This window comes from Asterias rubens, chromosome 6, assembly GCF_902459465.1.
Source record: "Asterias rubens chromosome 6, eAstRub1.3, whole genome shotgun sequence".
Classification (NCBI taxonomy): Eukaryota; Metazoa; Echinodermata; class Asteroidea; order Forcipulatida; family Asteriidae; genus Asterias; species Asterias rubens.
In genome coordinates this window covers 12,319,246-12,344,602 of record NC_047067.1, presented here as the reverse complement: position 1 = coordinate 12,344,602, position 25,357 = coordinate 12,319,246, and the positions used below count along the sequence as shown (strand labels likewise).

Genomic DNA, 25,357 nt, shown 5'->3' with positions numbered 1-25,357 from the left:
ATTGGCTTGCGCAAACCTTCAGTTGGTAATCTCATATCATGTACAAAGGTATATCGTTTGGTAATTACTCTTAGAACTAATGGCAATAAAAACGTTTGGTTAGAAGCCTACAGCAGTTTTCGATAGACGAGAAACATTTCAATTCAAAGTAATGTGGTCATTTGTGTTTTGTGTCAGACAAAAAGTCCCCAAACCCTTTAAAGACACTGGACACTATTGGTAATTGTCAAAGACCAGTCTTCTCACTTGCGGTATCTCAACATATGCATACAATAACAAACCTGTGAAAATTTTAGCTTGAGTGGTCGTCGGAGTCGCGAGATAACTATGAAAGAAAAAAACACCCTTGTCACACAAAGTTGTGTGCTTTCAGATGCTTGATTTCGAGACCTCAAATTCTAAATGTGATGTCTCAAAATCAAATTCGTGGAAAAATACTTCCTTCTCGAAAGCTACGTTACTTCAGAGAGAGACGTTTCTCACAATGTTTGATACTATCAACAGCTCCCCATTACTCGTTACCAAGTGAGTTTGAATGCTAATAATTATTTTGAGTAATTACCAATATAGTGTCCACTGCCTTAGGGGAAGGTACACGTTTGGTAAATACTCAAAATAAATATTAGCTTAAAAACTGACTTGGTAACAAGCATTTGAGAGCTGTTGATAGTATAAAACATTGTGAGAAACGGCTCCCTCTGAAGTAGCATCAACTTTGAGAAAGAGGTAATTTCTCACTAAACTAATAAAAGACTTCTAGCCAGAAGTCTTTTATTCCTATCTGAAAGCACACAAATTCGTCCAGCAAGGGTGTTTTCTCTCTCATAATTTTCTCTTAACTTCGATGACCAATTTAGCTCAAAATTTCACAGGCTTGTTATGTTATGCTAATGTTGGGATCATGGAGGAATACATTCTAATTTAACCAGGGTGAGCTGTACTTGAGGCATGTACTGTACATGTGAAGAGATGCTATTTTATTAATTCTGGTTGTGAAGCCTAAGACACTCGCTCAGAAAATCATCACACTGGCCAAGAACCCAACAGAGTTCTAAGTACATTGCCCTGGTCTTGGCCTTGGTGCCTTTTTCTAGAGTTTTCCCTCTAGTCTTCCATTTTCAAATGAAAGGGAGTATCTTTAGCCATGTTATAATTACGTTTCAATTCTGTAGACTTTATAATGCTTGAATTGCATTTGATGCTTTTGTTTGTTGTTGCCAATATTGGAATAAATGTCTAAACATTTTGCTCCCTTTGCAAAATGAATAGGCCTGTATTGCCCTGCCTGTCAAAGATGAAATTCCAGGCGTGTGTTTGTATTGAAAAAGTGCAGGTACCTGCTCTTACATAGAGTGTATGTGTTTCATTGTTGTAAAAAATAAATAAAACTGAACACTGTTTTTGATAGTGGCCAATGTTGACAAACATGGGTACAGAACGTAGGCAATTTCACAAGGAAACACTTGGTATGACCATGACATCAAATTCAAACTAATCCTTACTACTTCTTGAGTGTCGAATTGTTTGTTATCATCCCAGCTTGTTTTTCTTTTAAGATTTATGCAAGAAGATTTTATGATGAATTCGGCTTTTACGTTGTCTTCATTAAAAAGCGATTACAGACCTGCTTGAACGAAAATGTCACGTCGTGAACTTTGCTGAATTCCACTTAAAATGTTTTCGATGAATAAGGAAATCAAGTCATATGATTATAAATAGGTTTCAATTGTGTAAAAAAACCATCATTTTGTATGCCCTTGTCCAGAGCTTTTCTGCGAGATTTGCGAAAAGCCCCGTTACGTAATCACTCTCAAAACGTCATAAGTAGATAAAGCCGCTTTGTTGCAGCGTGGATGTATAACAAAGCAAACTCCCACAAATGACGTCAGCGGCATTGTCCTTTGACGCCCGCTCTCAACGGCAGAAGTGTTTTTAGTTTTTCAAAAAACCTTTAGGTAGGGGTCTGATTTTTTAATCGATATTTACGAAAAGTTCAGAAGAGTACACATATCAAAATTACATTAAAATGGTGAACAAGTGCATTATAAACAAGTAAAAATACCATTTCTGTTGAAAACATTCTGCTCAGGTAGCTGTTTAAAGACTTGAGGTCTTCTCCGAATTACATGTACGCAAATTTTGCAGTGCCATGATTTATAAACCTGTCACAAGAGGGCGCTATTATATGTACTATGGCTTCATCTTATACTTGGAGGCATTAAAGTTAATTTTAAAACTTTATAAACAGAAACAACAAAGTATACCACGATTTACCTTTTTGTATATCTACCGGCCCAGAAATAGGGTCTGGAACACTTTTTTCTTTTTTAAACACCACCAAAAAACCAAACCCACAAAAATGCAATTATTACACGCTGGCCAAGGGCTATAAATTACATCAATAGAAAGATATGTACAGCTGAAATTTTCAAATGATTAACTTCCTTAATTAATTCATGAATTCCGCATGCCTAACAAATGGGAGATCTGCTCGGGGTAAAGACAAAAAGATTGGTCCTTCTCTTGGGCCAATTTCAAAACGCTGCTTAAAGGCAGTGGACACTATTGGTAATTACTCAAAATAATTATTAGCATAAAACCTTACTTGGTGTCGAGTAACGGGGAGAGGTTGATGGATGGTATAAAGCATTGTGGGAAACAGCTCCCACTGAAGAACTGTAGTTTTCGAGAAAGAAGTAAATTTCCACGAATTTGATTTCGAGACCTCTGATTTAGAATTTGAGGTCTCGAAATCAAGCATCAGAATGCACACAACTTCTTGTGACAAGGGTGTTTTTTCTTTCAGTATTATCTCGCAACTTTGATGACCGATACAGCTCAAATTTTCACAGGTTTGTTTTGATGCATAATGTTGAGATACAGCAAGTGAGAAGACTGGTCTTTGACAATTACCAATAGTGTCCACTGTCTTTAACGGTAAGCAAATACTATAGCAGACAAATTTTCTCTAATGCATGTTCCATAGATTAGCAAGGAAATATTACACGGTCGGCTTTCGCGTTAACCATGGATTTGCATTGTTACTTAATTACGTCATTAATTTTCATACAGTAAGCATCAGAGGGTTAGCGTACCTTTCCGTGTGCTTACAGTTGGCGTCACTTTGGATTGGCAACTCGTGTAATGGGCATAAAATCAGCCGTTAAGCAGCTCAATGGAGTAGGGGACTTGTCTCAGCAACAAAGTGCCTTTTTAAAATGTTAGTTTTGAGTAGTTTTAAAATGATATTTTCCTGGAAAAAGTACATATTAGCAGGGTTACAGCATTTGTCGTCTCACAAGTCCATCAGCTTTTTCATTAATCCATTATTTCATATTAAATAGAGCAAACTGTGACAGGTCTTGATGAGTTTTTACAAGCACTTGGCCAGCAGACCTCTTAAAGGGTTAGTTTCTTTTGTAGATATCAAGTTTTTGGCCATGACATGAATCCAATCCCCTCTTAACTGTGAATGAAGATTATGTCATACAATTTACCTGTTAGAAGTTTCAGCTTCATTCGTCATCAAGTTTTTGAGAGTAACGTAAAACGCACAGAGCAATGTTTTTCAAGAGAGTCGTGAATTTGTTGTACATTGTACATGCTAAAATAATTTCCGTCTCTGTGACAGAGAAGAAAATTATTTTTGTGAAATTGCTTTACTTATTACTAAACAACTACACCACCCCATTTAGTATTGTTTAAAGGGAAGCTTTCTGCCATTTTTATCTTTAAACCGGCACTTTAAATGTAAATCTGTGGGCGTTTGTATTTTGTGTCTTACAAAAAGTACCCAAACCCTTTAAGGAAAAGTACACTGGAAAAATATGAAAATAAAAATCACTTCCTGACTGTTCATAATAATATACCGAGCCGGTATTTACACCTTCCTGAGAGAGATACCTGCCTGATCCATATCGTACCACCTAATACGCCAATCAAAAATCACAACTAACCATTTCCAAGAGTTCTAATCAATAATCGGTAATCTCAGAAGCGAACCACTGATGGCTCAAGATTAGCCGTGGCGGTATTGTATTTCCAAAAAAACTCAAATGTCAGCTTGTCCATCAAGCCAGAGAGACCAGTAATCCATCAGAGGAACTTGTCAGGAAGTGAAACCCAATCGTTCCCTGTCGTATTCGGCTCGCACTCCACGGAGGCAATGTTACTCCTTCGAATACATTGACGAGATGCAGAGTGCTGAATCAATAGCATGCAGGAATGTCAAGCTGTGTTAAACTTGGAATTAATTTGGCATTTCACAGAGACTTGTTCTTCTTTTTCGAGAGAGTGAGATGGCAGTGAGAAGGGATTGATTAGAAAACAGTACGTAATATGTGTAAAAAAAAAAAAAAAAAAAAGAGAAATTATGCTAAAATTTGATTGGTAATTGATAAGCAGTGTTGCAACTTGGTGTTTGAACTGAAAGTTACACAAGGTATTGAGTAATCATTTTGAGACATTATTGAGAAACGCACTATAATAAGAACTAATATTGTTCTTATTGAACTCAAATATGGTTAATTTTAAAACTAGAGATTATTTATTGTTAAACTTTGTTTTTGCTTTGAACATCGCCCACACAAAAAGAAAGACTTTCAAAAAAACTCTTTGAATTGAAACTCTACTTGAGTTCCGTGTACAAGATGGGTTTAACATGTCATGACATGTTGTCTAAATAACAGTTAAAATTTATGAAATTCTAAAGTCAAAACAAACCTGGGAAATCCCAAGCAGGTAGGTCTGAATAAGTAGGTATTAAAAAGTACTTCCAAGAGAGTTGTTTAGTACAGTTGTAGTAGTCTTATAATTAGTCAATTTATTCACAAATTTATAATGATCCTCCAAGCCACAGGAAATTGAGAATACTAACAAGCTTTCTTATAATGACCATCAAATTTGTCTGTAATAGCGTGGCAACCTTTGGAAAGTGCCAGCAAGTCTGCACACTAAGTACCTTGAGTAGCTTGTTGGTAGATACGTGCGCTTTTCGTTATTATTATTATTATTGACTACATGGACATCAGACAAAAGGTCTACTCAGCACTTATTGTAGCATTTTTATACCAAGACGCCTACATAGATGTTTTTGTTGCAGCATTTAGTGGTAGTTTTTTGGCGAATTCACTGATTGAACTTGCTCAGTTGGAGCGCTGACAGGCTAATATGGGGGTATTTGGTTCAAATCCTACTCTAGTCTTTGTTCAAGCCCAACTAGTTTACCTGTGGTGTACTACTTGATAATTTAAAAATCATTCAGTATTTGTCATTATTAGTTTACTTTAAGTGGAGTGGTGAAGATTTATCAAATTCCATTAAACCAATGAACCAAGTCCGTAACCTTAAGACCGTCATCACACCTTTCCTTTAAGCCAAGTCCAAACCTTTAAGACCAACATTGTACCATTATTCCATAAACCAGCAAAGTTCATAACCCTAGAATAGTACTCCATAGTCAATTTCCCTTTTGAAAATCAGAATACAATTGCTCAGTGGGTTTCAGTGTTAACATACAACAATGTAATTTCCTTTTATAGCAGTTTGATGCAGGTAGACAAACAACATTACACATCAGTCAAGACTGAGGCAAGAAGTGGAGGAAGCTCAGGAGAACGGGAAAGAAATTTTCAACGAGCTAATTAGAAGGCAAAACCACCTGAGATGGCTGCATGAATGCAGATTTGTTTCCCCATGGTTATTACATTGCATTTGAGCACTGATTACTAATTCACAGCGAACACAATTATCTTAACGAGTATTTTCATTAAAGCTTTACAATTTTTTTAGTTCATATGCACTGTGTTGGGTCACCGAATCAACCTCACTTGCAGCAAAGTAACTGACCATTTTGCGAAAGGACGCGGCAACAATGTTTTTGAGCTGCTGGGATGCAAGGGCGCCTTTGGCAGCCAGCCACATTGACCCATGAACAGGGAGCACAGCTTGAGATTAGAAATGTTTAATTTTTTAGGCGAGAGGGAAAACTTGAGGACCAAAAGAAAACCCCTTGGAGGAGAGAGAGAACCAATGCAATACTCGGGATTTGAACCAAGGCCACTGTGGTGAGTGATAAGAGGCTAGTGTTTTGCACAAAAGCCCCCCTAACACCCACATCATGAAGCACCGTCGTGTCTGGTTTACCTGCCTGGACCAGGGCATACTTTATGGTTTTTTTTAGTCTACCTTAAACAAAACAAAAACCGATACAGTAATGCCTGAAATAGCGCCCTCTTGTCGATTAACCTCTCGTCGATCGCGAGTTAGGTGTAGCCAATCTGCGAAGGAGTGTTTTTGCGTGACTAACACAGGAAAATAACCACAATCTCAGGCTTTTAGAGTCTGAGTGGTTCACTCAAGTCTTAAATCAAGTCTACCACTAAATCAAGTCTACTACAAGCAATCTCACTTAAGTATTCAAACATACCTTTACACAAGATTAACTCCCAAATCGGCATAAATTCCTTCTTAATTGCCCCCTTTATTATATGCATTTAACTGCGTCATCACTTAACCACGAGTGTGTTACTAGATCAGAGAACCATTCCTTGCTTGCTTTGAAGTATACCCGGTATAAGATACTCTTTCTAGTACACAAAGTCATGGTTAGGCTTACTGAAACATGAAGATGTACCTGATAGCTGATAGATACTACAGAGTAGTTCTGAGAGAAGAACCGTCAAGGTCAAGTACAACTCGTTCAACTTCCTACGGGAAAGTACGCAGGCTGCTTCACCAACCAGAAGTGAGCTGTATGGACAAAAGTGATTACAACAAACAACCTCCAATAGCTCGGTTGGCAAGTTCAAACCTATCTAGAGGCAATGAATTCCACTCCTTTCAGCGCAGAGACTATTTATTGTCCCAGAGCCCTTTCAGAATTACAACAAATTTGAATTTGAATATTGCTGGGAATAGCGTTAGCTGGAAACAAGGACCAAAGAGAAGAAAGATATAATCAAAGTTTAACTGTGTTGAAAGCTGAAAAAGCAACTACAACTCACCCCCTCAGAAAAGAAGAAAAAAAGAAAAAGAAAAAAAAAAGAAACACTTGAAAAGAATCCTCAAATGCATGCCTTGAATTTCATCAGAGAGAGGGCAAGGCCAAGTTCATTTTGCAAAGGGCACTTCCAGTAGAAAATCTTAAACTCTATGGGAAACTTTTGATGGGGCATCAAGGCAAAGACCAGAGGCAACAGAGGTCATGGCCTCCATGGCCTCTGTGTAATTCCAGGCATGTAAAAGTGTTGCTTTATTCCCAAGTAAGCTTGGGCGATATCACGATATTATCGAATATCGCGATAATAATTTGGAAACGATTTCGAATCGAAATATCGATATATCGCGATATATCGCGGTATATCACGATAATCGCGATATATCGCAATATCGATTAAATATCGCGATGTATTTGCTAGCTGAGATATCTGCACCCCATAGGTTTGGAGTAAAACCAGAACAATAAGTCATTAGAACACCTCTCTTAAGCTATGACTGTCTCTTCTACAACTTTCACCTGAAGTTTGAAGACTGATGATTTCATCAATCGCGATTATATCGAATATCGCGATATTTTGTCGGCAATATACCTTACGTGAATAAAATAAATCGATATCGCCCAAGCTTATTCCCAAGGATTATTCCCCCAAAACAAAAATAAATTTCCAAGGAAAAGACTTAGAATAAATCCATACAAAATAGACTGCCACTTCTTAAATTTTTTTTAAAGTGGCTGCCTCATCAACAACACAACCAAGACATTCTCTTTGAACAATTCTACGTCATACCTCACTATTAAAATGCGAATTATTTTCCCCTAACATTTAAGTGCCCTACATTTTTAAACACTGGCTCTATAATTCACGCCACGATGCATTTTTCCCCTAACAAATTCAAAGACCTCTTAAAATCGCAATTGCTGAGAATGCCAAGCTCATTTCATCACTTACGATGAATGCTTGTTCAGTCTACGATGTTGTCTTTTAAAGCATCGTCCACGTATTCAAAGCTGACGTTAATGATGTGCACGCACAGTGTGAAAGCTGTTTAACGTCTCGGGAACATTGATCCTGCGAAGCAGAGACACTCCATTGTACACTCCAGGGCTCCAGCCTTGCATGTGAAGTGTAACATAACATTCCCTATGAGCAGACAGAAGCCTGGCTACGTTGACAGAACCCTATGGTTTCTAGCGTGTCTCCTAGACGAGGCATGCCACTTCCTAGATTCATCAGTGTTTGTGCAGCTGTAAGGACCTCTTAATTTTCCCAGTGCCTCCAGCGCGACAGCATCTGAGCACTTTTAAATCTCTCCCTTTGACCTACATCATGTATTGAGCAAGAGTCTCGAAAAACGGCACAAAAATAGCTAAGCACAACACAATTACATATAGGCTACCAACCAAAGTTCAAGTACTATCGCACACATAAAATTTGGTACTGTTTCTGGGGCCCAATATCATAGAGCTGCTTATAAGCATACACTTTTGCTTAACGAATCTGTGCTAAGCAATCCTCAGCAAGGTACCAGTCAATGATTGTGCATGGTAGTTTGGCTGGTAATCCTATTCTGGTAAGCCTAATTTTGATGTGCTTACATGTAGCTTCATTGTACTTTCTGTGCTTTTATAGTTTTAGCAGCTCTATGAAGTTGGGCCCTGGTCTGGTAACGTTTACGTAGCAGAAAACATGTTTGGCAATAATTATTTTCTGGTTTAAAAGCAGCTCTATGAAATTGGGCCCTGGTGAAAGCAATCTCCCCAGTCCCCAGTATTTTTGTTTGGTATTGCAGACATTTTAATCAAGTTTCTTATCCCGTTATCGTGTCGTAGACTATCAAGTGTGTCTGATATATTAACCCTTATCCGTCGTGACATTTCATTAAGGTTGCATGTTTTTGTATTTAAACCCTGGTTCCTTATTCTCCGTCGATCCATCATCTAATTTATAGAAATTTTCATAATCCTCTGCGCTCTCCATGAACATTTTAAAGTGCACAAAAAAAAGGGAGTGGAAATTAGAAATGTATCCAGCAAGAAAAAATATGCACTTTGCAAACTGAAGGTTCATCCTATACTGGATTTAAAAAGCGCCTTCATGTAGGTTTATATGTACATGAACCATCCATTTCAAATGAACTTTCCGACCGAAATTAACTGTTGGTCGCTTATTTTTATTTTGGAAAATTTTGCATCCAGTCATTAGCCTACCCCAAGTTTTCCATCTTCCGCACTTTTTTTGAAGGTAATAAGCCAACCTTAACACATTAATAATGTTTGCTTAGTCCTTTCTTTTTGAATCCCAATTGCTTTTGCTGAACCAATCAAATGTCAAAGCAGGGGACTGGATTTTAGAAGATTTACAGCCGATGAAATAAACGAAGCGCAGTCAGAAAGCATCTGTTTGCAGTGTAGGTACCCCCTTGTTCCCTCTCGCCATTCGCACATCCCCTCATTGATTAAATGGGGTCTCAAGTAACCCAAGATTACACCCCTTGAGACATGCCTAGCCCTGAATAGTTCACACTAAATAAACTTACATGTTTGAATTATTAATATTATACAAACAGCGGTATTTATTTGCATCTAGTTATCCTGTCCAAAGTCAAGCCTACTTCACTCATCCCACGACGACTCCGTGCGGATTAAAATAAAAAAGTGCCAAGTTCTGAATGTCACAGAAGGTCTCTCTGAATGCATGTTTTTTTTTGGTTAATCCCTTGGACATCGCAAGAAAAGGTTATGAAATTATGTGAAAGACGACCTTTAGAAGCCCTAAGTGCACTTCTGATATTCTCACTAAGCATCATTTTCCAGATGATTTTACATCCAAGTGCATGTAGGTGTCAAAGTGATGGGGGTGGGGGGGGGGGGGCAAATATACATCTATCCTTTTTTATGTTCACTTGAATACAGCCTGAACCTTTCAATGTATGTTCACTGGTTCACAATAGTACAGAACATAGTCAGTTGTCAGAAATATCAGACATTAATTTTTACACAAAACCAAACTCATGTCCCCAAAATACACAATTCCGTAAGGGCACTAAATACCTGCACAAAAGACATTTTTAAAGACAATTTTCTCCTGTCCTACATTTTTTTATTTGGAAACGATTCACAAACTGTAATCACGAGAAACAAGATATAGCAAAATGGAAGTTGACAAATGGGATTTTGTCCAACCTCCCTTTCTCACTGAAAATTGGGGCAGTCAAGAAAGCTTGATTTGCTCAGCTGCCATTTTTGTTGCAGATTTCGTTACCCAACAGTCTCAGGTGTTTTCTTAAGATTGTTCCACTGAGTACTCTTTTTTTCTCCGTACGCGAACCAAGATATTTCATAAGGTCTACACGTAACTTTGCAAGGAGACAAGTGCATTTCAGCAGCTGATGTATCATTTTCAGATGGCTGCAATCCAATACGTTTTTGATAAAAGGAGTCCCAGAGAGTGTCAGTTTCGAAGTAAATGGGCGCGTGGTGTGTAGTTTTTCTTTCTTCAAAGCTGCCTAAACTACTACCAACCAAAAAGTTTGAACTTAAAGTGTCGTATGTACTTCAAATGTTTGATCCAGCCCGCATCCAGACCATTATTTTGCTTCTTTGTTTGGGGTCCATGTGTCACACAAAGCGAGGGGTCCCTGGCAGACGTCTATGCTACACATGTAGTGCACTAAATGTTCCTGTTGGTAAATATTTCTGGGTTTTTTTGACCAAAATGCTCTGGGCTACCGATCTACAAGGATCCCTGTGTTTTCATCACGCGCAAGCCGGGGAAACAAATGTCAAATCACTCCTCAGAGACAATTAAATCTGTAAAATAAAAAAATTAAAAAAATACTTACACTTTGCGGACGGATGGACAGCTGTTTATAACAGAAGGGAAAGATCAAGCTCTATGGAGATTCAGCTGCAGGAGTGAAGTTTCTGACGAGGGATGTTGCAGAGAAGAGACAAATCAAATCACTTGATTTCCTTTTCAGTCAGTTCATCTTCGGAAGTAGACAAAAACATGAAATAAGTATAGGGGTAGTGACGATTTGTTTTGCCACATTGGCATTAAGACAGCATTCTTGGCTAGTGACTGAAGCCTTTCTTAAAGGCAGTGGACACTTGGTAATTACTCAAAATAGTTATTGGCATAAAACCTTTCTTGGTGACGAGTAATGGGGAGAGGTTGATGGTATAACCCATTGTGAGAAACGGCTTCCTCTGAAGTGCCATAGTTTTTGAGAAAGAAGTAATTTTCCACGAATTTGATTTCAAGACCTCAGATTTAGAACTTGAGGTCTCCAAATCAACCATCTAAACGCACACAACTTCGTGTGACAAGGCTGTTTTTTCTTTCATTATTATCTCGCAAGTTCGATGACCGATTGAGCTCAAATTTTCACAGGTTTGTTATTTTATGCACATGTTGAGATACACCAACTGTGAAGGCTAGTCTTTGACAATTACCAATAGTGTCCACTACCTTTAAAGACAGTGGACACTATTGGTAATTGTCAAAAACCAGTCTTCTCACTTAGTGTATCTAAACATATGCATCAAATAACGAACCTGTGAAAATTTGAGCTGAATTGGTCATCGAAGTTGCGAGATATGAATGAAGTAAAAAACACCCTGTTACACAAAGTTGTGTGCTTTCAGATGCTTGATTTTGAGACCTCAAATTCTAAACTTGAGGTCTCGAAATCAAACTCGTGGAAAATTACTTCTTTCTCGAAAACTATATCACTTCAGAGTGAGCCGTTTCTCACAATGTTTTATACTATCAACCTTCCCCATTACTTGTTACCAAGTGAGATTTTATGCTGATAATTATTTTGAGTAATTACCAATAGTGTCCACTGCCTTTAAGCAGCTGCAAGGTCTAGTATTGTAATAAGGAAAAAGCCAGGCAAGGCATGACTTGGGACTGTGTTTTTCAAGTTTCATCATCACAAATGAGGAACTAAAAATGATCAAATGAAAATGGTCTACACTTAGAAAAAGGTGTAATACATATACAAGTATGTATCTAAAACAAAATTAATAAAAACAACTACCAAAAAAGTTATAGATTTCAGTGGAGACTTAATCTTCTTGACAAGCATCACAGCTTATGACAGAGCATTTCCTAGTGTGACTCTATCTATCTATATGATAGTACATTCCTCTGGATTAGAGTATAAGTCGTAAACAGCCAGGGCACACCCAACGTTCAAAAGAGGGCGCTCTTCAACAATAAAGGGTAAGTTGCCATTTACACCAGTGTTCCGTACCAACATGTACTCTTACATGGTGCCTTCCTCAATGGTACAGGTACAAATGTAGTTCAAAGTTAACTTGCAGCTTAGTGCCAGAAATATCCACAATGAGTAATGCACCCTGATGCAAAACACAAACAGAAACTTTTCCTACCATTCTTTTGAAACTCCAGAAGTGTGTCAAGTCACAGTGTCATAAAAGTAAACAATTTTTTTTCTCACTTTACATTGCAAGTGTGCATGTTCTGATTGTAATGTACTTTTTCTAAGGGTTGTTTTTTTAAAGGAAGGTTTTCCTGGGGGTTGATTTTTTAACACATTCCTTATTGACTTGACAACACTTTGGGATTGAATGAATTAATTTCCTGCATCCTCTAGAACTTTCTAAACCAACATCCTACTGGGATTTAATTTTCTTTAGAGGGCAAGACCTTGCAATGTAGGGCACTAAGTCTATGGGAAAGTTTTGTCTCCGTTGCCCCTGGTGTATGCCTTGGTGCCTCTTGAAGTGTTTACCATTACTTTTAAGATTTACCAATGGAAGTGCCCTTTGCAAAATGAAAACAGCCTTGCCTTTTCAAAGATGAAACTCCAGGCCTGCTACATAATGCCTTGTATGATGTCAGTGACCAATCATGGCCTTCGTTTCACCCACATCATCTGACCACATAATATCAAACAACTTTGCCCGATGCCTACAAGGCTACTACAAATAATCATGGACTATAACCAACTGCTTGACTTATTCAATCTATAGCCATGAAAGGTCAATACAGCACTACTTCACATGAACTTACAACAAGCCTTGTACGACCCCTTTATTTGAGGTGAAGCAGTAATGTCTTCATGGAAGTGAAATAGCCTTCTTGTAATCGTCAGTACTTCAGGCTATTGCCTTCGTTGCCCTGGTATTGGTGCCCATTTAAAAGTTTATAATTCCAGTTGAAGTGCCCTTTTCAAAATGAAAATGGCCTTGCTCTCTCAAAAGCCCTGTTCGCATTGGACTTAATTTGGGTAAACTTACCGAGCCAATAATGGGTAACTTACCCATTTTAAGTCCAATGCGAACAGCCCAGTAAGTTTTCCTTTCAGGTAACTTACCCGACCCGAATGGGTAGTTTAAAGGGTCTATGTAACTTTTGTAGGACAAAAAACACAATCTCCACAGATGTACACTAAACTTACACAGTTTGAAGATAATGATAGTAGAAAGCTTCCCTGAAAATATTACATGCTGAGGTGCTGTAGTTTTTGGGAAATAAGTAAAACAATGTCATGAAAATAATGTTCGTCTCATGAGACGAAAATTATTTTAATCATTTACAAACATATTTTTATGACATTGTTTTACTCATTTCTCAAAAACTACAGCACCTCAGTAAGTAATATTTGAAGGGAAGCTTTCCACTATCATTATTTTACCCAAATCCTTTAACCGAGCCAAAGGTGCCCAGGAAGATTGACCAGGTCAGTTTAACCGAGCAAGAAAGTCCAATGCGGACGCGACGACTCGTTAAATCTCCCATCCGTCCGTGACCCGAAGAAGCTGACATGTTTTGTCATGGAGGAATACTATTTTTGTGATTATCGAACATTCAATGTTACATAGGGGGCCAGCTCGGTTAGTTTACCCGAGTCAAATAAATCCAAGTGCGGACAGTGGGAAAGTTAACCCGCCGGAATGTTACCCAGCATCATGGTTAAGTTACCCACAATATTAATCCAGTGCGAACACGGCTTAAGATGAAACTCCAGGTCTAAGAAGTTAAATGTTTTTTTCTTGAAAACTATAAGACGTGGTCACCAAGCACCGACTGTTGCAGCCCAATAAATAAATAGTGCAAAAAATCTGGACTCCCTCATCCCTCGACACAGCTAAAACTAGAAATAAACAATGGAGACCAACAACTTTATTCAGACCAGGACTCAGCCCCATTTTAACTACTTTCGACAATCCTAGCTCGTAACGCTCTGCTTTACGTTATCACAACTATCCAAACCCTTGGCCTTGCTACAAGTTATTACATCTTTTAAAAAGATTAACTTTGCGCACTCCGCACTGTCTTTAAACGGCACACGCTATGCAAGAACAGCGATGAAGCAGAAAGGGTGCACAAGCACGGTTCACGCATAGCGCGCAATATAATAAAGATAGCACGGTAGGACCTCCTGAGCTTCTCTAAAATAGTACAGGAACAATGCAAACAAAATTCTGACTACATTAAACATACTTTTACCTGGTTAGAGTAGCTCAAATTCTGTACATATTATTGTTGTCTCCAACTATTGTCTCCCAACTATTCACTGGTGACTGTGTAACTAGCCTGATGTTGAGAATTGTTGTTTTAAATTCCATCCTTGGGTTTGGATGGCAAGCTCATTGTGAAAATAAAATGTAATTAAACTACGCAGCTCACTTGGCTTACAACCTAATAATAGAGTGGCTTGCTTGTAAAGACTTGTTGGTAGTTCAAGAGGAAAAGTTTCCGTATGGCGCCACCACTTTTTCATTCGATATGAAATAATATAGTATCTTATTTACCTTAATGAGATATCCCTTTTTGTAAAAATGAGTGAAAAAGTGGTGGCGCCATACGGAAAGTTATCCAAATGAAGAAAACAAAACCGTTCGTTCGCAGTAGAACGTGACCTTTTCAAAGCCAACAGACGGAGGAGTCCAACTAAGCAATACATTACTAACTACATACCTGAATACATACAACCCGAGTCAACACAAACGTGTGACACTTCCACTGAAGTGACAGTGACAAATGACAAATGACGTTATACTGCTCAGCTCAGGGAAAGCGCACTTTAGTTTAGACATGCGCTAGCAATGGCTGCTGTGCTACTCTAAACGAAAACGTTGAGTATTAAAAATGAGTGGTCGGGCCGGCTCTGTCGGGGATTTTTTTTGGGGGGGGGCATACTGACTGCACTGTCCTGCAAATACCTACTGGCGTTTGAAAGCTGATATAATACTATATTGAATAAGAAATGCTATTAATATTACCTCATTCATTTGAAGCAGCAGATAAATTGTATTGCATTCAGCTCAGACTGCACGGCGAATCTTGACATACGAAACAACATGGCAGACGAACACAATAATTTCACGCACGACGAACCTGATGATGCATGCAATGGCCGTGAGTTTTGCCCACGTGCACATAGACCATAGACATTTCGCGCCAGATTACCAGTCATTTACCAGCAATGATTATCTTTCATAAACCGGGTACCAGTTAAAATGTCATCAACGACTCTTGCATGTACCTTCTTACGAAATGTTTCATTGCGATGTTAAACTTCGCAGATATTTTTTATGGATTACAAAACTTCAAACTAATATATGAAAATAATAATTTGCGATAAAAAATTCGGCACACCGATTTGCAGTGGGTAAAACACTAAATCCTTTATCGAACAACAATGCAATAGAAACAAAACTATAAAAGAGACGTCCGAATAATTTCCAGCAAAAGAGGGCGCTATTTCAATTTAACGTTGAGCACATTTCCACAAAAAAAAATTCCCACGACCACACATTGTAGGTTCCGTAGGATTGACCTATGGAAATACATTTCTGTTTGAAGTAACCGAGCTCAGTATAGTCAAATTTTGTGCTGCGAAGGGATCACCTTACTCAAGACTCGAGGGGGGTGAGGTGGGATGTAGGATAATTTGAGTGGATGTCAAGACCTGCAGCAGGTTACCTGGCTCTAATCCACTCATCCCATCTTGCCAATTAGTCAGTTACTACAAATTAAAATTTTAGGTTTCCTATAGTTAACTACTGGAGCTTTAGTTTAGCAGTAGACACTTTCATTGGTACTGGGCATTGGGCAAGTCTTTGAACTCTAGGATAAAACAGCATTCGTTTTGAGCCATATTCGTGTGGGATACCTACCTCCATGTTGTGATACATCTCTTCTACAACCAGTAATCAGTTGAGATATCGGAGACTACATTTGAAACAAAAAGAGTCTTGCCAATCAAGACTAAATGGAGCAAGTGGGTGTCAGCAGCTGATGGGCAGTTCAATCGAAATCATATGTTCTCATATTGTTTGGTCCCTTTTGAAATCTAGGATTTGGGTTTATAATAATAACCTTACTTATAAAGCGCTTTTTACAAAAGCGATACAAAGCTATTTAAAATGCTTATTATCTTTTTTTCAAAACTATTGATGAAACAATTAAATCATACCTTCCCAAATAAGAACCCAGCAACCCCACAACGTTTCTCTATGTGCACTTGAACAAACAAAAAATTATGTTGTTAAATGGCTGCCATTTTAAATAACCATGCAGCTGAACATCCTTCAACTTGCGAGAGACTTTGGGTGACTCTAAGTGGCAGCAGACTTCACCAGGTAAATCCATTGTTCTCTGTAATGTGTGCATGCTCAGAACTACCAAAGTCGTTAACAATTGCAATTTACCTGGTAAGCCTGCCGATATCCAGCGGTCCAAAGTCTTCCATCGACAGGGAGGAAAGCCTATGTTTAGAAAAAACCTAACTAATGAGAAAGTAATGGTCAACTGAGAAAACACGCTTTATTTGCAAAAGTTTTTTTTAGCCAAGTGCCACAAGCTTTACATCCCCTTTATGAAAAGATACTCCTGTTAGATCAACCATCCTAAGTTCAGATATCACTTCTATTCCTACACCCCTTGTGTATTTCACTAACCGTATGTGTAAATCATTGAGCTTTGGGTGAACATAGGGTTGAAACTTTGCAGGTTGGAAGAATACTTATAAGACCGATTGGCGATTACACAATGTGAATATCTCTTTTTGAGCAGTGTTGGTTCGGAAAACCGCCGATTCTTTTCAGAACCAACACTACTCGGAGATTTTCACATTGCGGTAACACCAACCTTTCTTAAAACATAGGGTTGTGTTGGAACATTGGGATGTTTGTTGTCGGAATATAGAACATTCACCATCAGGCAATTTCCTTGAAGAAGCATTAGAAACTTTGCAATGTCAAACTCATTTCTTGCTTTCAGTCAACCCCTGGTACAGTACTTATAATTTAAGGTTTTATAAGGATTGGCAAGCATAAAAGACATCATTGTTTATTTCAGTCTGAAAGCTTCGAGGTTTGTACCGTCACTAGAAACATGTTTTAATATTTAAGAACTGTATCCAAAATCCCTAAACAAATTGACGCATGATTTTGGTTGTTACAACCAAATTATGCTGGAAATTGAGCATGATTTTTCACTATTTTCTCCAAACTTTCATAGTTTGTTAATTGAAGTACTATATCATTGTTGATCACACAAAATAATGCAAAATGTCTGTGACTGTTTAGTCAGCTCTACAATCCAGTACTTAACCTTTAAAATTTGCAAGAATGTTTCTGGTGGGAACACAATCTTGGCCCAAACAAAAACATTGCTGCAAGTGACAACAGCAGAAGAAAACAAAAAACCACAAGGACAATTCCAACCACACACTTAATAAAGTAACTCATTCAATCATGGATACTGTTTATAAATCTGCTGGTTTATTGTGATATTCTCTGTTGTGAAATCGTTTTATCTCCCATTGATAATTTAACATTACTGTCCCATGAGTGTTGTGTTTGACATCAAGTAGGTTAACATCAAGCTGTGTAAATGATTCCAGTCTGTAGTCCATGATAACTCTAAAACTGGATCATCTGGCCCTGTGGTATTGAAGACAAGAAAATAAATGGAATTAGTAATTAAAATTAAAGGGAATCAATGTGTCGTAAAGAGGTTTTCAACTAGTGGTTTAATCCCAACAAGGCCTGGTTCTTGTCTATAATTTTACCGAGACGAAGTCAAGGTAAATTATCAAGACCCAGGCCTCGGCAGGTTTAAACCACTAGTTGAAAACTGATTCAACACACTTTGATTCCCATTCATAAATACCTTTACGGTAAAAAACATCACCACTTTTTGTTCAAAAAGCAAAATAAATGCAGAAATTATAATTGTTCAATGATTTCTTTCAACACAACACCCCTCCAGCTATGAAATGGTACGGCCCTCCGCCGCCCTCCGGTAAACAACTCCTTATAAGGGAATGCTGTGCGCGTCGCGCGTATCGTGATGTGGCACAACTGTTACAGCCGTTGCTCTCGACCAATAGGAATGAAGAAACTTTCTTACAAGAACAGGTGCAAGCTTGCGTGTCACGACCATGTTTCAACACTTTTTACTGGTCATAAACAAAGGTTTATACACACCCCCGTGACGTGCTCTCCACCAATGTAGAAAAACTGTCTGAGGTATTTATGAGTAGCCATTAAAGGGTCTGTGTACTTTTTTTAACACATAACACAATTACGTCGGATCTACATTAAACCCAAACAGTTTGAAGATAATGATAGTAGAAAGCTTCCCATAAAAATTGTTTGCTGAGGTAATGTAGTTTTTGAGAAATGAGGAAAAACTGTCACGAAAATAGTTTTCATCTCAGTTTTATCATGTAAAAGGTAAATAGTTACCAGTTATAGTCAACTTTAACTGGTTAATAGGTTCTACATGCAAAAATATTTGTTGTCTCACCTACATGACAATTATGTTTGCGACTTGTTTTGATGTGCATTTTGAAAAGTATGCCAACTTTAGAGCACTGCTTTCCAAAACATTGGCATGAACAATGGTATGTAAAGGCACCCACAACATTGTACCAAAACTAAAAACTGGTATAGTACCATTTTCATAAACAAAACATACAGAACAAAAGCAGTATTGTAGCCACAGTGGGCGGAACCAGGCACCCAGCACTCCGAGATTGCACTTCAGCAATGATGGCTCCATATTTAAGTACGAATAATTTTGTTGAACCGCTCCCCCTTGGTGGACTATAAATTGGATAATAGAGCCCACCACTAAAATTGGTCCATCTACAACACTGTTAAAGGCAGTGGACACTATTGGTATCTAATCAAACTAATTATCAGCATAAAACCTTACTTGGTGACGAGTAATGGGGAGAGGTTGATGGTATAAAACATTGTGAGAAACGCCTCCCTCTGAAGTGACATAGTTTTCGAGAAAGAAGTAATTTTCTGCGAATTTGATAGAATTTGAGGTCTCGAAATCAAGCATCTAAAAGCACATAACTTTGTGCGACAAGGGTCATTTTTTCTTTCATAGTTATCTCGCAACTCTGAAGACCAATCGAGGTCAAATTTTCACAGGTTTGTTATTTTATGCATATGGTGATATACACCAAGTGAGAAGACTGGTCTTTGACAATTACCAATAGTGTCCACTGCCTTTAATAAGGAGTAGGATTATTCTAGCATCTGAGAAAGAAATGGTCCAGACAGAAGAACGACTACTTGCCTTTCTCTTCTTGTCTCCTCCCAGCTCAAAATGCTTGCATCGCTTGATGGGAAGCTGCTTGCGGAACTTGCAGTCTGTGCATTCCATCCTCAGGACGATCTTCTTTGTGGTCTTGGCCTGTCCACAAACAAGAGTTCAATTAAATATTAAAACGGACACTTGTATCATTGTACAGTTAACCCTCCCTACAGGTCACCGTGGTCAGTTGGTGAAACTTCAGGACTTGCAATTGCAAGTTTGTTTGGTCTAATTCAAGGTTGCTGGTTCGAGTCCCCCAAGCTAACCGCTTACTTTACAATGACTAGATTAACTATTGTCGTCTAGTTTACCTGAATCACAATTTTTGTGAGTTCCTCATAACGTATTTTTCTGTTGTAAATTGTGATATTCGCATATTGTTTTCGATATATTAAAATCAAATTTGTATATCTAGTAATGAGCTGGATCTATTGCATTATCATGGTAAAGATTAGCTAAATGTATGTTTAAGGTATTTTCAGGAGAAGTCCTTTTCCTTGAATACGAGTCGGGTATGGTATACTTAATAAAAAATATCTGTCACAAAAACCCAAAGAGGCATACTTCTGAAAGGCCTTGGGTCATGACCTTTGTTGGGCCTATCTATGTTTGTGTACAACAAACAACGAGGCCATGGCCTTCAATACCCTGCTCTTGGCCTTGGTGCTCCTTCAAAAGTTTCAAAATGTCTCATCGGAAGTACCCTTTGCAAAATAAAAAAGGCCTCGCCCTCTCAAAGATGAAATACTAGGTATGGTGCAAACCTCTGGTAACCCCTAAAAGACACTGGACACTATTGGTAATTGTCAAAGACTAGTCTTCTCACTAGGTGTATCTCAACATATGCACAAAATAACAAACCTGTGAAAACTTGAGCTCAATTGCTCGTCGAAGTTGCAAGATAATAATGGAAGAAAAAAAAACACCCTTGTCACACGAAGTTGTGTGCTTTCAGATCAAATTCATTGAAAATTACTTCTTTCTCGAAAACTACGCCACTTCAGAGGGAGTTGTTTCTCACAAGGTTTTATACTATAAACCTCTCCCCATTACTTGTTACCAAGTGAGGTTTTATACTAATAATTATTTTGACTAATTACCAATAGTGTCCACTGCCCTTAAAACTTGTGAATGGTTTGTTAAATGCGATTGTTCTTTCCTATGTGTCATCGATTTAGATGCTATCCTGGCCTGTCGATGGAACCAAACATGCTTAGCTGGTACTAACCTTCTTGTGAAACACAGGCTTGGTCTGGCCTCCATATCCACTCTGTTTTCTGTCGTAACGCCTCTTTCCTGTGAATTCATCAAATTATGTTTAGTTAATTATACAAAAAAATACACACAAATTAAAATAATTGCAGGTTTCAAGAAAGCATGATAATTTAAATGCACTGGACAACTTTGGTAATTGTCAAAGACAAGTATTCTCTCTTGTTGTAATGAATTCTCATGCATAGAATAACAAATTATTCATTGAAGTTGCAGGAGAATAAAGTGCTTCTTGAGGCCCGAAGTCTTTAAATATTGAGTGAAAATTGACCTCTTTCTCAAAAACTACGTTACTTCATAGGAAGCCATTTGTCACAACATCTATATTAATAACAGCTCTCCACTAAGTAAGTTTTTATGCTGACATTTATTTTGAGTAATTACCAATAGTGTCCAGTGCATTTAATCAGTTATGACCGGATACGTTTAACAGCTTCTGCATACGATCAGAGTACACTGATTGAAACGCTGAGTTTTTAAACCACTGGTTCTTCTCGGAACCACCACAGCTCATTAAAGATTTATCTCATGGTGTATCCGCAAACCTCACTTGATTGTATCTTCGCCATTCCAAGCTTCATATCCTTTTTAAATGTTTCTTCCCCCTCAATTCGAAAGGGAAAACATTTTTATTTGGTATATACCTCGGTAACAGATTGGAAAGTTTTATTGGTCGAGAACCAATCACGTGATATAATACAAAGACGCATGTTACATGGGTCGGCAGCCAGCAGGTAGTATGAAAGCGTCGTATACTGGGATATATCACCTTGGTCATTCCCACTCTTTATCGTTTCCAGCACCCTGTACAATACGGTCCTACTACTTGCCGTCAACTCGACATCAACACGCATGGTACAGTCAACTCACCGTCAACAACTCCCATATGCATTTAAAATCCACAAAAGAAGCATCTGGAACTTTAAAGTATTTGCTAAAGAAGAAGTTTCCTTTTTACAATAAGGATTGGAGAGCACGTTCTTTCAGCCAACGGCTACGCTGCTTAGAGAAACATTTTCCGCGAGAAAAACAAATCCATTTTTATAACTGAAATCTAGCCTTCCTTTAAGTATTACGTTACGGTTCTATGCCTCTTTTGTGGGTTTTAATTATACATTGGAGGTGCTAAAGGCAATGGACACTATTGGTGTCGTTGCCGTCGTGGGTGAAGTATCAGGGCTGATACTAACCTTGTTCGACTCATCAAGTTTAAATAAACCCTCATGTTGGAAAGTGGTAAAATATAAAAGTTTATAAGTTGTCATTTTAAATTTTACCAACTCACAAAATATTTAGAAAAATGTTTGAGGTCGGCAATTCGGCCGCAAAAAAATTCAGGTCGGTCGGGTTACTGTAAACACAACATTTATTTTGTTTGGCCTGAGAAGTGGCTCCCTCTGAAGTGGCGTAGTTTTCGAGAAAGAAGCAATCTTCCACGAATTTGGTTTCGAGACCTCAGATTTAGAATATGAGGTCTCGAAATCAAGCATCTGAAAGCACACAACTCAGTGTGACAAAGGTGTTTTTTCTTTCATTTATATCTCGCAACTTTGACGACCAATTGAGCTCAAATTTTAACAGGTTTAATATTTTATGCATATGTTGAGATACACCAAGTAAGAAGACTGGTCTTTGACAATTACCAATAGTGTTAACTGTCTTTAACAGTGAGTTGTGGATACCAAGCGTGTTGAAAGAGACTATGAGCTGAAAAAGGGTTAGAGTTTGTAATTACGGTGCTTCTAGGTAAATTGATACATTTCTCTGCAGGGTGCTGTCGGAAATAGTGGTTTGTGTTTTGGGTGTTTTGTACACCCTCAGGGGCAAGATGGCACCCTCAGCTTCGCCCTGGGTGCCATTTGCATGTTGCCCCCTCTGGTTTACAAAACACCATGGACCCCGTCACAGCGTACAACAATTGCATATTGGATTTACCTTGGGCGTAGAGAGAAGCCTTGCCAGTCTTGTACTGTGTCACCTTGTGCATCTTGTGGTGACCACACTTCTTGCAGAAGGTGCGTCTCGCTTTAGGAACGTTGACCTATGATTTAAGTGCAGCATATGGGTTGAGAAATTAGTCAATTATTGGAAAAGGCACTTTATTTTACCCCCGAAATTTAGAGTGCCGTCATCGAGAGACGAGGATCACTTGGTAATAAAAACAAAAACCTTCCACCGTAAACGCTTTAGAAATCAGAATTGAACATTGCCATTGAATACTTTTAACTAAACTAGGTACTTGTATTTGAACTGGTTGTTTTCAAATTTGCATTTCTTCTTCTTTTTTTTCCTGGTATATTTATGTATCTATTTATATTAAAAAAAAAAATAATAAATAACTTGAAAGTTTGCTTGAAAGTAATTACAATATTATTTTTGAGGACATTTTGTACAGCCTCGCTAGCGCTACTTCTCAATCAAAGACAAACCAAACAACAAAACAAAGACAAAACAAAGACAAACCAAACAACAAAAACAAACAGCAGGATTGTTCCCAAACGCAAGATGATTTTAAACAAATTACAGCATTCATTCGGGCCATCTGGATTGACATTCATGATCACCAAGGCGCATCGGATGGATACGACATGATGACGTTTAGAAAAATTCAGCGAGCAGGCACCAAAGATAGGATTGGGTTGGTCTTGACTCTCCATCCTATTTGAGGCGCACCGGATAGACACGACATGATGACGTTTAGAAAAATTCAGCGAGCAGGCACCAAAGATAGGATTGGGTTGGTCTTGACTCTCTATTTGGTAGGCCTACCCTGAAATGTTGGCACCTCCACTTTTTGATAACCCCTTAGGTTATATTTCACACAGCTTTTAGGAACAGTGTCCCCAGCAAAAAGTAACTCACAGAGCATGAGTTTGTTTTAATGTTTATAAGGGTTTGGGAAAATAAAAACGGGCGATTTTCTTCACCAGGCCGACTTTCTTAACCTGCCCTACAAAGATTGAAAAATCATGAACCCTTATTAATATTATGTTCCAACTTCAACAATGCCAGCACAGTTCCCTGCTAATTTCACAACCATTCCATGGCTATTAAAACCAAAAGCTAATGTAGTAATTTCCAAGATAATTTCAAGGAGATGGTGGCCATTTTGACAAGTATTTACACCAAATGTCCGACTGTGAAAGCCAACGTACATCATGCACACGAAATCTTAGTTGCGTTTATCGACGAATTACCAACCCATCGAATCAAATTTAGCGAAAATATTTGGCTTATTTATTGCTCAAGTAAATAAATCATACATTAGTGTGTTTAAAATTAACATTTTGTTAAAAAGCTTGTCAAGATGCAACGGATTGTTTACGAAATTTTATTATGACTCTCACCATTTTGATCGCTTTGATTGAAAAGAGAGATCGTGGTTGACCAATTTTCAACCTTCATCCCAGCGCTTTTGACGACGCGACGTATTGCGCCCCCATTTGTTCAGTTATAACCAACGTCAGAGAAGAGAGTGAAGAGTTAGTAGGCATTGTTTGAACCTGAAAACTAAGAAGACTTCTCTTTGATCTCCCATTGTTTGGACTTTCAGTAGGTCCTTTTTTATTACCGACGTCCCCATTATTAGTACACGAAAGTCAAAACACACGGGCAGCCCATGACATGCTTACACAACATGGATTACAAAACATCTGGAGAGAAGAAAGAATAAAGTTAATAAACACAGGGAAAGGATGACCAGTGGTTTGGGAAAGAGTAACGTATTTTTTGTCTCCTTTTTTTCAAATTTTCTGTAAAAGTTTCATCAGGCTGGAAAAAAAAATTCCACGGAAGCTTCACTGTTTGGCTATCATACCAAGGGCTACGAGTCTGTTTTGCCTCGTAATTTGTTCAATGTTAGGCCCGAATTTGATAAAAAATGCTAGGGTAAACCTTCTGTGATTTTTTTCGAATTTGGGCCTTTAAAAAATTGCTGCTCCTTGTTATTTTTTTCACGTTTTCGCTTAGATTTGATAAAAATTATTTGGACTTACCCTGGTGATTTTTCTCTATTAGCCTTGTAATGAAAAAAAACAATGGAACAACCCCTTGCGATTCATTTTTGTTTTTGGAAAAAGTTTGATAAAATTATTAGGTCCAACTCCAAAACAAATACCAACACCTCACAAGCCCGGTCAGTATTGTCATTGGGTGTGTCCCTTTAAAAGGGTCTGGGTACTTTTTGTAGGACACAACACACAACGCCCACAGATTTACATTAATACTTACACGGTTTGAAGATAATGGTGGTAGAAAGCTTGCCCTAAAGCTTTCCCAGTACTCTAAAGGTGGTGTAGTTTTTGAGAAATGAGTAAAAACAAGTCTCGAAAATTATTCTGGCATGTAAAACATTCTTTCGCGACAATTGTTTTTACCAATTTCTCAAACAGAAAATACAGCACCTCTGCAATTAAAAACACTGGACACTATTGGTTGTCAAGTCTTCTCATTTGGTGTATCTAAACAATATACAATCATAACAAACA

At 38.1% G+C, this 25,357-nt stretch overlaps 1 protein-coding gene across 1 annotated transcript; it reads right to left on the bottom strand.

The window, feature by feature from the left end:
* Positions 1-17,742: 17,742 nt before the first annotated feature.
* On the bottom strand, positions 17,743-24,304 carry LOC117291900 (60S ribosomal protein L44-like). Its single transcript, XM_033773906.1, has 5 exons — positions 24,218-24,304; positions 22,806-22,911; positions 20,827-20,894; positions 19,581-19,697; positions 17,743-17,926 (listed from the first exon to the last, which is right to left on the bottom strand). Exons 1-5 carry the CDS (start codon positions 24,218-24,220, stop codon positions 17,906-17,908), a joined length of 315 nt encoding a protein of 104 aa, XP_033629797.1. The 5' UTR covers positions 24,221-24,304; the 3' UTR covers positions 17,743-17,905.
* Positions 24,305-25,357: the final 1,053 nt, after the last annotated feature.

What these genes read in the sequence shown, in the direction of transcription:
- LOC117291900 (XM_033773906.1), bottom strand. An exon ending in GGCTTCTCTCTACGCCCAAG is followed by an intron (nt 20,895 to 22,805) that starts GTAAATCCAATA and finishes ATGAATTCACAG; the next exon opens with GAAAGAGGCGTTACGACAGA. An exon ending in AGCCTGTGTTTCACAAGAAG is followed by an intron (nt 19,698 to 20,826) that starts GTTAGTACCAGC and finishes GTTTGTGGACAG; the next exon opens with GCCAAGACCACAAAGAAGAT.